This window comes from Haliotis asinina, chromosome 3, assembly GCF_037392515.1.
Source record: "Haliotis asinina isolate JCU_RB_2024 chromosome 3, JCU_Hal_asi_v2, whole genome shotgun sequence".
Taxonomy (NCBI): domain Eukaryota; kingdom Metazoa; phylum Mollusca; class Gastropoda; order Lepetellida; family Haliotidae; genus Haliotis; species Haliotis asinina.
The window spans coordinates 34,862,291-34,875,600 of record NC_090282.1 but is presented as its reverse complement, the minus strand read 5'-3'; the positions used below and the strand labels follow the sequence as shown (position 1 = coordinate 34,875,600).

The following is a 13,310-nucleotide window of genomic DNA, read 5'->3' as shown; positions in this document are numbered from 1 at the left end:
TTGTAAAAGCTTATCCTCAATGAAGATGATCACTATTATTTAGGATATATATAATCACATAATCTCCTTTGATGCAACTATGTCGGCCATTTTCTCTATGCACAGATGCCGTTTTCTCTCCTAGGTGTTGGCCCTTTTCTCGATTTATTTTGGGTCCATTTTCGTCTAGGTCCATTTCCTCTGTCTCGTGTGGGTAGTATGCTCATAGAGGAGGTGGTTCAGTGCTGCACAGTGTAATAGCTCTCATCCACAAAGATACTGTCATTCTGAAGACTTCAGTCAAAGTCTCTGCAGACAGGGGGATGCATTTGCTTCTCCTTGTTTTCATCTGGTGAAGGTAGATTTTCAATGCTCTGACTGAGCACCAAGATAAGTCTTGTGAATGCTTTGGGTCAAGGATCGTAGATAGCGCTGGGACATGGAACTGTCTATCTGGTTGACCAGGTAGTTGATTCTTTGCAACAAGATCCCATCATTCGTCTGAAGTCCAGTGCATGTATCTCTTACATCTGAGATGCTGTGGTTAAGGCGAGAAGAAACAGCGTCTTCTGTGAAAGTAGCTTGAAGGTTGCTAGCTCTAAAGGCTTATAGGCACCATTGGTGAGATGCTGTAGTACCATGTTGAGACCCTAAGAGGTACCTTAAATTTCTTTTGCTGATCTTCTAGCTTGAAGAAGCAGGGTAGAGCAAGTAGTTCTGGCACTTTTGTCAGCTTGATGCCTGTTTTCATTGTGACGACTATGCTGAACCTTTCAATCGCTTTGTCACAAGTCCGCTACTTTGGGATGAGTTGTTTCACTGGTGTGAAGCCTTTCTGATGGGCATAGAGTTCAAAACTCTACCACTTGTCATCGTATAAGTTGCAAGTTGATCTATGTAGAGATAGAGTCAGTACTTTTGCTGCTCTGGCAGAGTATCCCCTTTTCTTCAAGCAAGTCTTGATATTGTCCATGTGTGAAGCTGGAACATTGACAGATTCCCCTGAGCTTGCTTGGTGTGTGTAGGTTCGACCACTCTGATAGTTTCAAGGTTGGACTTCCAAGTTCTCGCATGAGGTGTGGGAACCACAAAACTCTCATGCCAGGCTGGGAACCTTGTTGAGCCTTGCCAACTGTGGAGTTGTCCCTGTGTGTCATCAATACTCTGTTGCTCAGGAAGCTACAAGTGTTGTAAGGCATTGATCACTGCTGTCATCTTCTGCAGCTGCCTTGTTTAAGGGGTGCACTCAAATTCTGCGCAGATGTGAGTTGAAACAGTAGACACTGCCATGTTCAGAGCTTTAGCAGAGAGATGACTGCTTGCAAGATCATGGGGTGAAGTGAAGCTATAGTTTTAGTTGACTGGAATCTTAATGAACTTGTATCCCATCATCTAGGTAATGGCACTGCATTGACCTTATTAATGTAGGAAGGCGACGATGGGTTTGGTCACAATTGTAATCAACCATGGAGCCGATGATATTCAGAATGGAAGATTGGGGAGTAGAAGCCGGTAGAAGCTGGGCATGAGATAATCTTCATCTTGCACTTTGATGACTTTCTTTTCTAACAGGATGTTAATTGCCTCTTCTAACTTCTCTGCTTGCTCATCTCTGAGGTTGAAGATCAGTGGACTGCAGATCAACAATGGTGTGGTCATAAGTTAAATTCTCTAACCTTCTCGCAGGATTTGTGAGACATAGTTGTTCTTCAGTATTCCCCAATTTTCCCAGTGCCACCACAGATGTCCATCCACTGTGGACAGCTCAGAACGACTGGACAATTCCACCTCCAAGCTGTTTCCAACTCCATCTCTCAGGAACCTCTGGGGGTGCATCCTCTCACAGGGATGGACCTGGTGTTCCTGGCTGGCCAACAAAAACAACGTCTTGCGCCCCAGGAACTGGAGTACTTCCTTCCCATGGGCTTCTGTACGCCTGAGAACTTGGATTTGTTGTCGTACCATTGCGATGTCTGACTGATTACACTGGCGAGAGTGTTGATAAACTTAGTCATTTGTAGGTCCATCGAGTCATGTGTGACTTCCCTCTGGTAACCTCTTGAATTCTAACAGTCTTTGCCTAAAGGATAAGGCTTGCTGATGTAGATGACAGATGCTCCAAGATAAATTGTTGATCTCTCCTCTGGGTGAGCAGTGCAGAAAGGATCATCCCATCTTGCCTCATTAATTGCTCTGGATCTTGCAAGGCAAAAATATGTTTGCCTGGTCTTGGTTTCCAGCTGCACAATCGTTGATATGCTTGAAGTCTTCATCCAAGCCCGTCCCCTTCATAAATGACTACATGTGGTGCAGAGGAAATCTTCCCACATTAAATGTCGGCATGCGTTGACTTTTGTTCTTTGTAGCTTTCTCAAAGGCTACACAGACACTTCACCATCCAAGATGTTACTTCTGCTGCCATCTTCATCTGTTCTGTACTCCAGTTCTCTATCCAACAAAATGTGTCTTTCCGAATCCCTTGGTGAATGTTCCTTCGGTGAATCCTCCTTCCATGAGTCTTGTCAAATCACTGGAAACATGAATTTCAGCTGTAGTTAGCTGTAGCAACAGACGGTTACTCACAGTATCAGTTGATTTATCAGCCATGACATGAGATGATCTCCACAACTTGTCCTTAGTATGTCTAAGTAAAGCCAATAAATAATCATTAAATTGTGATGTAGATACATCAATACAAAAGTTGCAGTGAGAGATGGAAGAGCAATGATTAGTACTGGAAAGATACAGGGATGTGTATCAGCTGCAGATAGCTGGTACCTATGTTGAGTACACAATTTCATCAAATGTAAACAAAATCGTAAGTGATGAAAGACATAAATTTTGGCATAATTTCTAAATATTATTCAAAAAAACGTATACAGCAAAATTTAAGTTAAGGGATCGAAATACAAAAGGATAAGATGACGTATCGTGACTTCCAAGTTCCCACACCCATCCACCAGGGTGATGAAGGAGAGAGAGACTAGCATGTCTGCACAGTTGACTGTTTTGGAAGGAAATTATGCAACGGAGGCAACTCGTGGGTGAGTGTATTTTCACATCCCTTTCCGGGCAACTACAAGTAATTTCAAGTGTTCCACTATCATTCACATAAAAGTAAGAAGCAAGAATTACAAGCATGAGTCAGGATAAGGAAAAATTACAATACTTCTTGAAGTCACAATATGAATAAAGGTCCAAAATACAATTTCACTACTTCATCTGCTGCATAATAATCTGATTTTTAGCTATATGTTTCAGCTACCTTGGCACATCCCAGTTCAACTGATCTGCCCACTGAAGAAGCTCACAGTCTTCTTCAACCCCTCAAATACCCATAGAGCAGGACAGAATAACAATATGGCCATATACTAGTACCTTATTATGTGTAAGAGTTCCTGTTGTCTGAGCTGTTAATGGCTTCATCAGTGCAGAGTTTGAAGATGTTACCCCTTTGGATACTTGTCCCTGAGGCTTTCTGTGATGGAACAAGAGTCATCAGAAGATGACATATCCCCCCAGCCCCCATACATTTGAAAGAACAGATCACCTGACAGTTACTTAAAGACAAGCTTGATGTTCTTTTTACACTAAGTTCAAGTAATTTCCATGGAAATCATGAAAAACATAAAAGTATGAAAATAGCTAAAGGCACCACATCAATGTCTGCTTCACAAATTTGTTAAGTTGAAAGATATTGAACAGTTTTCCAGTTCTGTTCCGGAAATGAAGCTCACCCCTTCATGTCCAAATTGTTTCCATAGAACCTGAGAAAAATATAAACGACAAGAATCTCCAAATAGCACAAGGCACCACTTCGGCACATGCCACATATATCTGCCAAGGTTTCCTTAAAGATATTAAGACGTTTTCGAGCTGTGCTCCAGAAACGAAGCCTACCCCTCCATTTTGAGACTAAGTCCAAATCGTTTCCATCAAAACCAACCCCCAAAAAATAAAAATGACAAAAATCTGTAAATAGCAAAAGGCAGTACTGTAGGTCTTGTTTCATATATCTACCAGGTTCTGTTGAAAGATATTGATCAGTTTTTGAGTTTTGCTCCGGAAACAAAGCCCATCCCTCCCATTTGAGATTAAGTTTGAATCGTTTCCATGGAATCAAGAAAAAAAAATGACCAAAATCTGTAAATAACAAAAGGCACAACTTTAGGTCATGTTTGATATATCTGCCAAGTTTTGCATAAAACCAGTGAAGCTGTGATTTACCAGTACAATGTATTTGCTTAAATGTTTTCATGAAACAATTATCACATTTTTCCTACTTTGTATTTTTAATACAATGTAGCAAACGGATCTTCTTAATGAACAATGTCAGAAAAACACAGTATTTAAGGTGCAAATTTACAGATGTCAACTTCTACAATATAATGAACATGGATATTACTGAAGCTGGTATCCATATATGTTCACTGTCATCTGCATCACTTCCGGATGCCATTTAAAGACTAGTACTATACTTACTGTCTAAAATATTCTCTTGCTCTAGTCAACAGTTGTCCTCTGTCCAAGGCCACTTCTATATCAACTGTTTTCCAATATGGAAGTTTCAGCTTGTCCAGGAGTCGTTGCTGTATCAAGAATTTAGTTAATATTTCATGCAGATGTTTTTCTTCAACAGCTTTGGTAAATTTCTGGACAGCATCTTCTGAATGAGCCTCCCATGTGATTGAGCCTTTGGAAATGCCAATGTACTTAACTGTCATTTTGATGAACTCATTAACTTCGTCAGCATTTGCAAGACAGAGATCAACCTCTTGTTGGTGCACTCTTTCACCCTTGCTGTCTGCATCATTTGTCTTAACACTGTATGTCTTCAGATCAGTCTCAAAACCTACAAGGAAGTAAAAATTACATAAGCAAGGTCCATAGCACCAATTCATTTGAAGGCTGAGAGCCTGGAACACATGGTGTCAGTCAGTACAATATAAATTAGTATACAATGCAAGTTGGTGCTACTGAACATGTATTTATCTGTATTACTTGCTTTGACTTAACATAAAAACTATACTTACGAAAATGTGATATTTCCGCACCCTGTTGATGTTCAGCAGTGATTTGTTTCTTTCTGAAAAAAAACAGGTGGTATGGAAATAGAAATGAATATATTAAATGTTTCGAAATGTTTTTCCATTCTTGTCTAATGTGTAAATACATCATGGAGATTGGATACAGCTGCCAAGTACATCGCTTATCACAAAGTCTAAGCTGGAGAGACAGGAACTGAAAATTAATACATGATTTTCAGCATACCTAAGTTCTTGAAAATGTTTCTTTGCCTTGTTTTTTAATTCCCTTGCTTCAAAGAGTATCTCAAAGTCAAGACGATATCCAGTTTGAAGATGGAGCTTTTTTCCAAGTCCCTTGTCAACTGCAAATTCAGTGAGTGTGTTTGATAGTTGCCTATTTGTTGCAGCCTCAAGCCATAGTTTTAAGTCTTCTTGTGAAGACACCTTCCATGTCATCAGCTCTTGCTGCAAGGACACAACTTTTATGTTTTGTGGGAACAACTGATTCAGCTCTGTAACATCTCTGAAGCATTCCAAGACAGACCCATAGTCCTTCACTTCCGTCTCATCTTCTTCCTCATCTTCACTCACAATGTAAACTTTCAGCTTTGAACTAAAACCTGGAAGAATTCATAAAAAAAACACTTAGAGACAGTGATTTATTTTGACTGCTTGTAAAACTTCCGTTACATGTCCTATAACAATGATACTGTAAGAAACACTATTCTGATTGAAGTCTGAGAAGAGTATGTTAACTCATACCAAATTGTTCAACTTGATTCTGCTGGCTGACATCCATTCCATCACTTTGGCAAGACATGCTGAAGTAAACTGAACCTAAACAAAAGCAAAATAACAAATCACTAAAACAAATAAACATTTCTACATCACAACAATATTAAGTTCACATTTACCCTGTCTACTCTACTTCTCTGAGGACTATGGACCCGTGAAGGTCCTGAGTAGAATAGGCCTACAGCAGCCCATGCTTGCCATAAAAGGCAACTCAGCTTGTCATAAGAAGTGACTAACGGGATCGGGTGGTTAGGCTCGCTGACTTGGTTGACACATGTCATCGGTTCCCAATTGCACAGATCGATGCTCATGCAGTTGATCACTGGATTGTCTGGTCCAGACTCGATTATTTACAGACCGCCACCATATAGCTGGAATATTGCTGAGTGCGGCATAAAACTCAACTCACCCACCACTCTGAGGACTATGAAAGTTTTTCATGCTTTTTAGGGAACATGTTGTTAAAAGTTGACCACTCAATCCCATTTGTTGCCTCTCATGGCAAACGTGGGTTACTGATTACCTTGGAGTGCAATGTAATAACCCCTTTTCTAAGTATTATAACTACTCTAGAGCAAATGTAAACTTCTAAAGTTAATATAGATCAAAGGGTTATTGTGGCACATGGGTTTGCATATGAACAAAACTCAAATCTTTAAAAAAAGCCACACAGTTCAGAATCAGTTGTTGGGAAACTATGGCCTGTTTTTATATTGTATCATGCTCTATAGTGAAAGTATTTTAGATTTCATTACTAGTTTTAAAATATACATATCTGTGATAGACTAGTTAGTGTTACTGTCCTTTGTCAACAGATACCTTGTTTTCATTGGTATATGGCTGTAATATTGCTGATGTGATGTAAAATTTTAACACACTCACTCATACAGTTTAGAAATGCATTAAATTGTAATTAAAACAAGCATTTGAATAGTTTCCTAAAACAGGATTAGAAGACATTCACTCACAAATACAGTGAATTTAATGGTATTCATTAATGAATTTAATTTGTCTTTTGCAATCACTAGAATTCAATATTGATGATTTTATTAAAAGGTGTTTTTTTCACTTGAATTCAGGTGTTTTTTATCAACTTATGTATGCAATAGGGACTTTGTCCTCACCAAATAGCCTACAATAGCAGACACTGGTTTTGTATTTGTTTAAATTGTTTCTTTTGTTTATTGTTAATGCCACACTAAGCAATACTGTAGCTATATGGCAGCTGTCTGTAATCAAGTCAGAATAAGAAAATGGTGCTGTGATGACATCATAAGCATGGTCACTGGTGATGGTTTCAACATATTTTCATTCATGAAAATTAATTGGGATTGGTGAGCATGCATTACTGCTTATTTCAACAAGGCTCGCATGCGGTCACTGGTCACTGTCACGTTAACTTAACACTGTGAACATGGTCAAACAATGTCAAGTGCATTTTATGGAATATCACATAAACTGTGGCTTGTTATTGCTTTAGCAATCCAATATTTGTCCTGGTCACCCTGTATTTGTGATATGCATCAAATTAACTTCATTGCTGTCCTGCTGTTTACCAAATGCATGGAGAACACTAATTGAAAACTTCAAAGGACATATGTGCTCATAATACCTGGTTGAAACAGTGCTCACACAAGATAAGCAGTTGAAGTCAAGCAGTTAAAGTCCAACATGACCCAATTAAGAAGGCTTACATGAAATGAGTCATGTGGTGAAGTTAGGTCAAACCGATCCAGACACACATCATTACTGGGAAAAGTATGAACAGTTACTTTCCAAGAAATACTCTGAATGCTGACATCAATACCACATTTAACACTAACAGAGTCACAGTTTCTATCACTGGTACGTTCCTTTGATAAGAAATATTTAGTGGTATAACCATTAACTAGTTCACCTAGATTAATTAGGGCAAAATTGTTATCAGGAAGTTATAATACACCTCAAAAATTACTCCCACTTGAAAAAACAAGAACAAAACACGAAACGTTTTCATTTTGTTCGCATGTTAGGTTTGTACCTGCTTGAAATAATAGGTTTAGATGAACAACTGAACCTAGAGTCACTGATTTACAGTAAAAAATATAGTTCTGTTCATAAAATACTTGGGTAGTATTGTTTTGACTCTATGAGTGTGGCCAGAAAAAATAGCCTGTTTAGCAGAAGTATCTGCAAAACCCAAAACAAGTTTCAGCTATGTAAGCTAGCCTGTTAAAATATGTGCTGCAAAACACTGATATAGTACATAACAGAGAATTATTAACTATGGCAGTATTACATAAAGTATGATTATACATCTAGCCCTAATCTAGTACATCTTAGGTATAATAGTTTATGTTTATCAATAAAGTGTTTTTGTTGCCACCATCTGGTTATTTACCAGCGGATTTGTGAGTTCTTTTAAGTGCTTATGGCTGTACACTACAGCTTACTAGGGGACAACACTGAAAGTTGTCTCCAATGTGATGATGATTTTTATGGGAAAGCATGTACAATGTGAGTGACACCTCTCCGCCAAAAATTAAATACATGACGCCCCCCCCCCCCCCCCCATCTCTTATTATAATTTTTAAGCATAATTTTAAACATTCACATTCATAAAATTGCTGACCCCCTTAGGCCACGTGTGGCAAAATTGATGAGCCTCTCCCTCCACAGAGCAAAATGGGTGACCTCCCTCCCAAATAAAATCATCATCAATTGCTGGACATTTTCAATATTCAATTATATGTCTTCATACTCACAAGTCACAACACATCTCAGATTCATATGTAGACCACTACAATGTGGTACTTATAAACCAACAGTGATGTCAGCCTATTGTTGTCGGATACTTTTTTTTCGAAATAACAATCAAATCTGATACAAGCTTGATTCCTTGCATAATTATCTAAATAAAGTCTCTCTGACCTGGAAATTATAATGTCCCTCGACCCAGGCATTATCATAACATCTCTCTGCCCCCATACTTTAAATTATTACTTGTTTTGAAGACTGATATGACTTTGTCTTGCTATCTCTGAATATTATCATAAAATATGACATTATGCACAATTTCCTACATAAAGTGCAGACACCCAGTTTCGAACCCGCAACCTTTTGCTTACTAGCTTGGCAGTTTTATCAACAATGCTATGTAGGATCGCTGTGATGAATGAGACTGTTTCTTGGTATGAACCATGTTTAACTCGCATGATGTGTAGGAGGGCAACGCACATGCAGGGCTCAAGTATCATGCGGGGAGCGAGGCGAGGCATCAGCTACCAGTCTCATCCCAGCTGATTTCATTAGTGAATACCAAATACTGAAATTATATCTAAATTATATCTTCCATTGGTTTATAAGTTGGATATAGCATAACCCTGTTCCGTAAGAAGTGCCCCTTGGCCTTCAGAAGCGGGCTATATTAACTTTTCAATAATGCCCAAGGGTCATGTTATATCCTACGCTTATTCAATTCCTATATATGATCTTTTTATCTCTCTAAACATTGTGGTGAGGCTGTTATCTTCTTGGAAGATCAAGTTGTCATTATGAAAGTGTCTGGTTTTAACTGTCCACAGACAAGCGTCTAGGAGTGGAGGTATTGGGATAGAGAACTTTGACAATGGGCTGTCTTCAGGTTTATTAGCCATTTTCTGAATTTAGATTGGGCCAAAACCCTTGTATCAATAGTAAACATAAATTTGAGTATTTAAACTACCATACACAGGAGTATACATGGTCTATCCTGGCCATATAGGTTACACTGTCCAAGAAAATGACTGATACTTTAAATATAGGGCATATAGGGACACAAAAGCTAAGCGCTCATCAAATTTCCATCACTAAATACTACTTGATATTTTATCAATTTTATTGTGAACTTTCCAGAGAGGTTTTGTACAATTTAACTGCATCTTTTTGACAGGGTTCAGTGAAGCTGAAACGATCCTTCTCGGCACAGGTATTGCAAACTGGTAACCCAGATACAGAAACGTGCCCTGGGTATACATCTGATGGCTAGTATCCATGCCAACAATGATCTGTAGAAACTGTAGAAATGGATAATTTCTTGGACAAAACATGGAATGCAAACCCTTTTGACAGAAAACTAACTGACAGTTCTAAATGACAAATTTAACTGATTTGTCTGGTTAAATTGCCCTTGTGTCTATCCTCTGTTCAGTAAAGAAAAGGGACCTTGAACTAATAATTATTAGTATACAGACGCAAGCAAAATGTATTCTGAAACATGCAGAGAGTTTGGGATGGATCTTTGTAAGATTTTATTGGGAAATTAGAAATCATCTCTGCTCTGCGCACATACAGTAAGGTCAATTTTCCGACCACCATTTAACCAATGACATCACATTTATCATCTTATGTATGGTTGCACACAATTCCATAGGCCGCCATGGTAAAGGAATTCACGGTACTGTGCACGTGTTGCCATTCGATAAATAAGCAATGGAAAGTTAAACAGAAATATTTGATTGTAGGTAAGACGATTCCCCAGAAATGTGCAAAATTTGACTTGGATCTTATGACAATTAATTTCATGAAGATTACTCATCCTACACTAAATTAACATTACTACCGTTTGCATGGGTCCGTATCTCATTCTCAGATACCTGAGCAGTTTTCGGAGTAGCACACTTAAAGGGGCACTGATGCGGAGCGACAAATGTTTCTTGCAAACGGTCTAATTACGAAACCAAACTGCAAATTGGTCAGCGCCCGCTCCCTCGACCGTGAAGGACGAAGGGACTGGGCTCCTGTCCATATTAGCAGAATTATCTTCGCCTAAACAGTCAGGAGGCCGGATGCCCATCATATGCCATTATTTAAAAATATCCATGGTATTCCTTGTCTGATCGTAACAAAATATCCCAGCAGTGTATTTTTTTCGTATGCTTGGATGGTACATATAATGACTGATCCAATTTGATCCTATGTCTGTGTTATTAACCTCAATATTTAATCATGTTATGTGAACATATGATGCCTATAGGCACGCAGCAAGCCATTTCAGTCCGAAAGATTGCAAAGCTTTATATTTAGACAGATTTGAGTGTTGGTTCAGCTGTGATGGCAAATATCACACGTAAATTTGGGTAGCTATGGCAGCTACCCTGGTTTATTATTTATGATAATAAAAACACACAGTTGATTTATCTGAATTCGTAAACTAAGAACGATGACTTTGCCTTTGGTAGAGAAATCTGAAAATCTTCTTACGTAAAAAACCCCAACTTATTACACCTATTTACCAAAGTACACAGCAAATGCCTGTATGTATTTCTTATATAAAGAAGTTCCGTTGGTATCCTAAAAACAGTTTTGGCCCGTAAGTGTTTTCAGGCTGCATGCTGCACAGAAATTACATCTTCCTTGCTGTACCTCGCGTTTGATGGTGTAAACCTACACGTGTTATTAGTCATCATTCTCTGAATGGTCAGTTAATGAATTTATAACAGGTATAATTAGTAGTAACACCACTCAGGTTACTCAACAAAGGTTCCCATTTGGCATTTCTCCTGTCTGGAGTAAATACTCAACATTATAAATTAAGGTCTGTAGTTGCAAATGTATTGTATGTTATGTAATATGTGCATGTAAGTGATGCATGAGGGTTTATCAGCTGAGCTACAAAAACAAACACCGATCAAAGGATTAACCGATAACACACTGATTGATTAATTACTTTTATCTTCAGCGGATTTGTCAAAAGGCAGTGTGTGTAGATGTACTAATCTGTACCGACTACATCCTGTCGTCAAGTGCGAGTGTAAAAACAACATCCTCCCTTCAAAGAATTAACCACAATTGCGTTGATTGATTGATTGCTCATTATTGGTTATTGGACGGACATCATACAATTAGTTGCCATCTGTGCTATCTTGGGTGACCAATGAGAGGTTTATCAGGCTTTCACCAATGTGAAAGACGTGAAACGATCGATGTGTTACTTTTTCACAAATTACACTGTTGTAAGACACACGACACAGAGCAGGGTTATTTACCAGCTGCAGATGGATGAAATATCGTTCTTTTATGTGGATATTGATGGATATATTTCTGAACAAGGTAGTAGCCTGACATTGTTGCTATGAAATTTGTCTGTTTTACATTCATTTGTTGCATTTTGTTTGAATTTATTTGTTGTAGCATTCAGCAGAATCTATATGACAGAAAACACACACTAGATCGTGTATGTGTGTGAAATAGGATCCACACTGACAATCTATACAATGTATAAATGTTGCTGTTATGTTAGAAATTTACTATAAGTATAAGCAGACTGTGTGTTCTTTTATTAATTTTCAAAATCTTACAAATATTAGGGTTATGAGACAAAATACAGAGACGTACACTGGCTTCGTTATTTTCCCATCCTCATAGTTTTTTCACCATTTCTACCACTGCAGATGATTAACCTAAGTGTTTCATTTGTTTTCATAATACATTTGTAATGAAGTAAAAATGACTTCACCTCAGCTGATCTGTCTATAATCAAACTCTCGATTGCGCATACAGACTGCGCAGCAGAGGTCACGAACCAGTCACGAATCCTGGGATATCATCCGGGTACTCACGGGAGAAAAACAATAACAAAAGTTTACACCAGTCCACGGATATTGCTCCGCATCAGTGCCCCTTTAAGTTTCTGTGTCTTGTTAACGAACTACGCGTTTCTTTCACGATTTATTTTGTAATTTATGCCCTACTTCTACCTGTCACTTCTGCATTTTGTAGTCCGGAATAACTCATTTCACAGATGATAACTGTTGTCTGTTCTTCGGCTAGAGTAACTTCGCCGTCGTGTAAGCAGACGACAAAAATTAACAAAGGGGGATAATCGAAAAAAACTGTCGTAACTCGCCCCTTTCCGTAAGGAAGACCACCCGGGACCATTCGTAACTACTCGCCTCTTTCCGTAACACGCCATCCGGCTTTCCGGAATGACTCGAGTAGTTACGAATGCACCCGGGACCTCTCTTCAGTTTCTCGGAATGTCCCGGTCCGTAGATGGCAAAGGTACGGCTTGCATCGGAACAGCACGAATCGGACTGGCAAAAAAAACTGCAGCAATGTCATTCTGAGTTACAGACACCAGGATCTGCCATGAACAATGGGCAACGATAATAGTTTCGAGGATATGTTTTACCAGGGAGACTATATAGAGATTATAGTTGTAGATTCTCCCTAGTTTTAGGTTACGTCTGTACGTGAAGTAAACCATTTAATCTGCGTGATAAATGTGTGGTCTGGGAATGTACGTAAAACGCTAGACTTTGTTAACAAGCCCAATGGCTTTCCCAGGAAGTACAATATACCAATCATCACAGACTTTTCATACAAAATAAACCAGGGAGCCTATATAGAGCCTGTTATAGAGTATCCCTGAATAAACTGAACAGCCAATGAAACGCAAGTCTGGATTTTTGTCAATTTTTTTAATAGAAGACAACCAAATTTATGTCTTATCGTTTATTATATAGAAAACATTGTCAATTTGACAGCTGA

The 13,310-nt window shown here is 38.6% G+C and overlaps 1 protein-coding gene across 1 annotated transcript in view; it reads right to left on the bottom strand.

The window, feature by feature from the left end:
* Window positions 1-13,310, bottom strand: part of LOC137277860 (uncharacterized) — a 53,014-nt gene that overhangs the window by 34,947 nt on the left and 4,757 nt on the right. The window contains exons 2-6 of the mRNA XM_067809828.1: window positions 5,769-5,843; window positions 5,251-5,626; window positions 5,013-5,065; window positions 4,462-4,831; window positions 3,358-3,457 (exon numbers count right to left, since the gene is read on the bottom strand). Coding sequence (XP_067665929.1) covers window positions 3,358-3,457; window positions 4,462-4,831; window positions 5,013-5,065; window positions 5,251-5,626; window positions 5,769-5,826 — 957 coding nt within the window. The 5' untranslated portion in view covers window positions 5,827-5,843. The remainder of the gene's footprint in view (window positions 1-3,357; window positions 3,458-4,461; window positions 4,832-5,012; window positions 5,066-5,250; window positions 5,627-5,768; window positions 5,844-13,310) is intronic.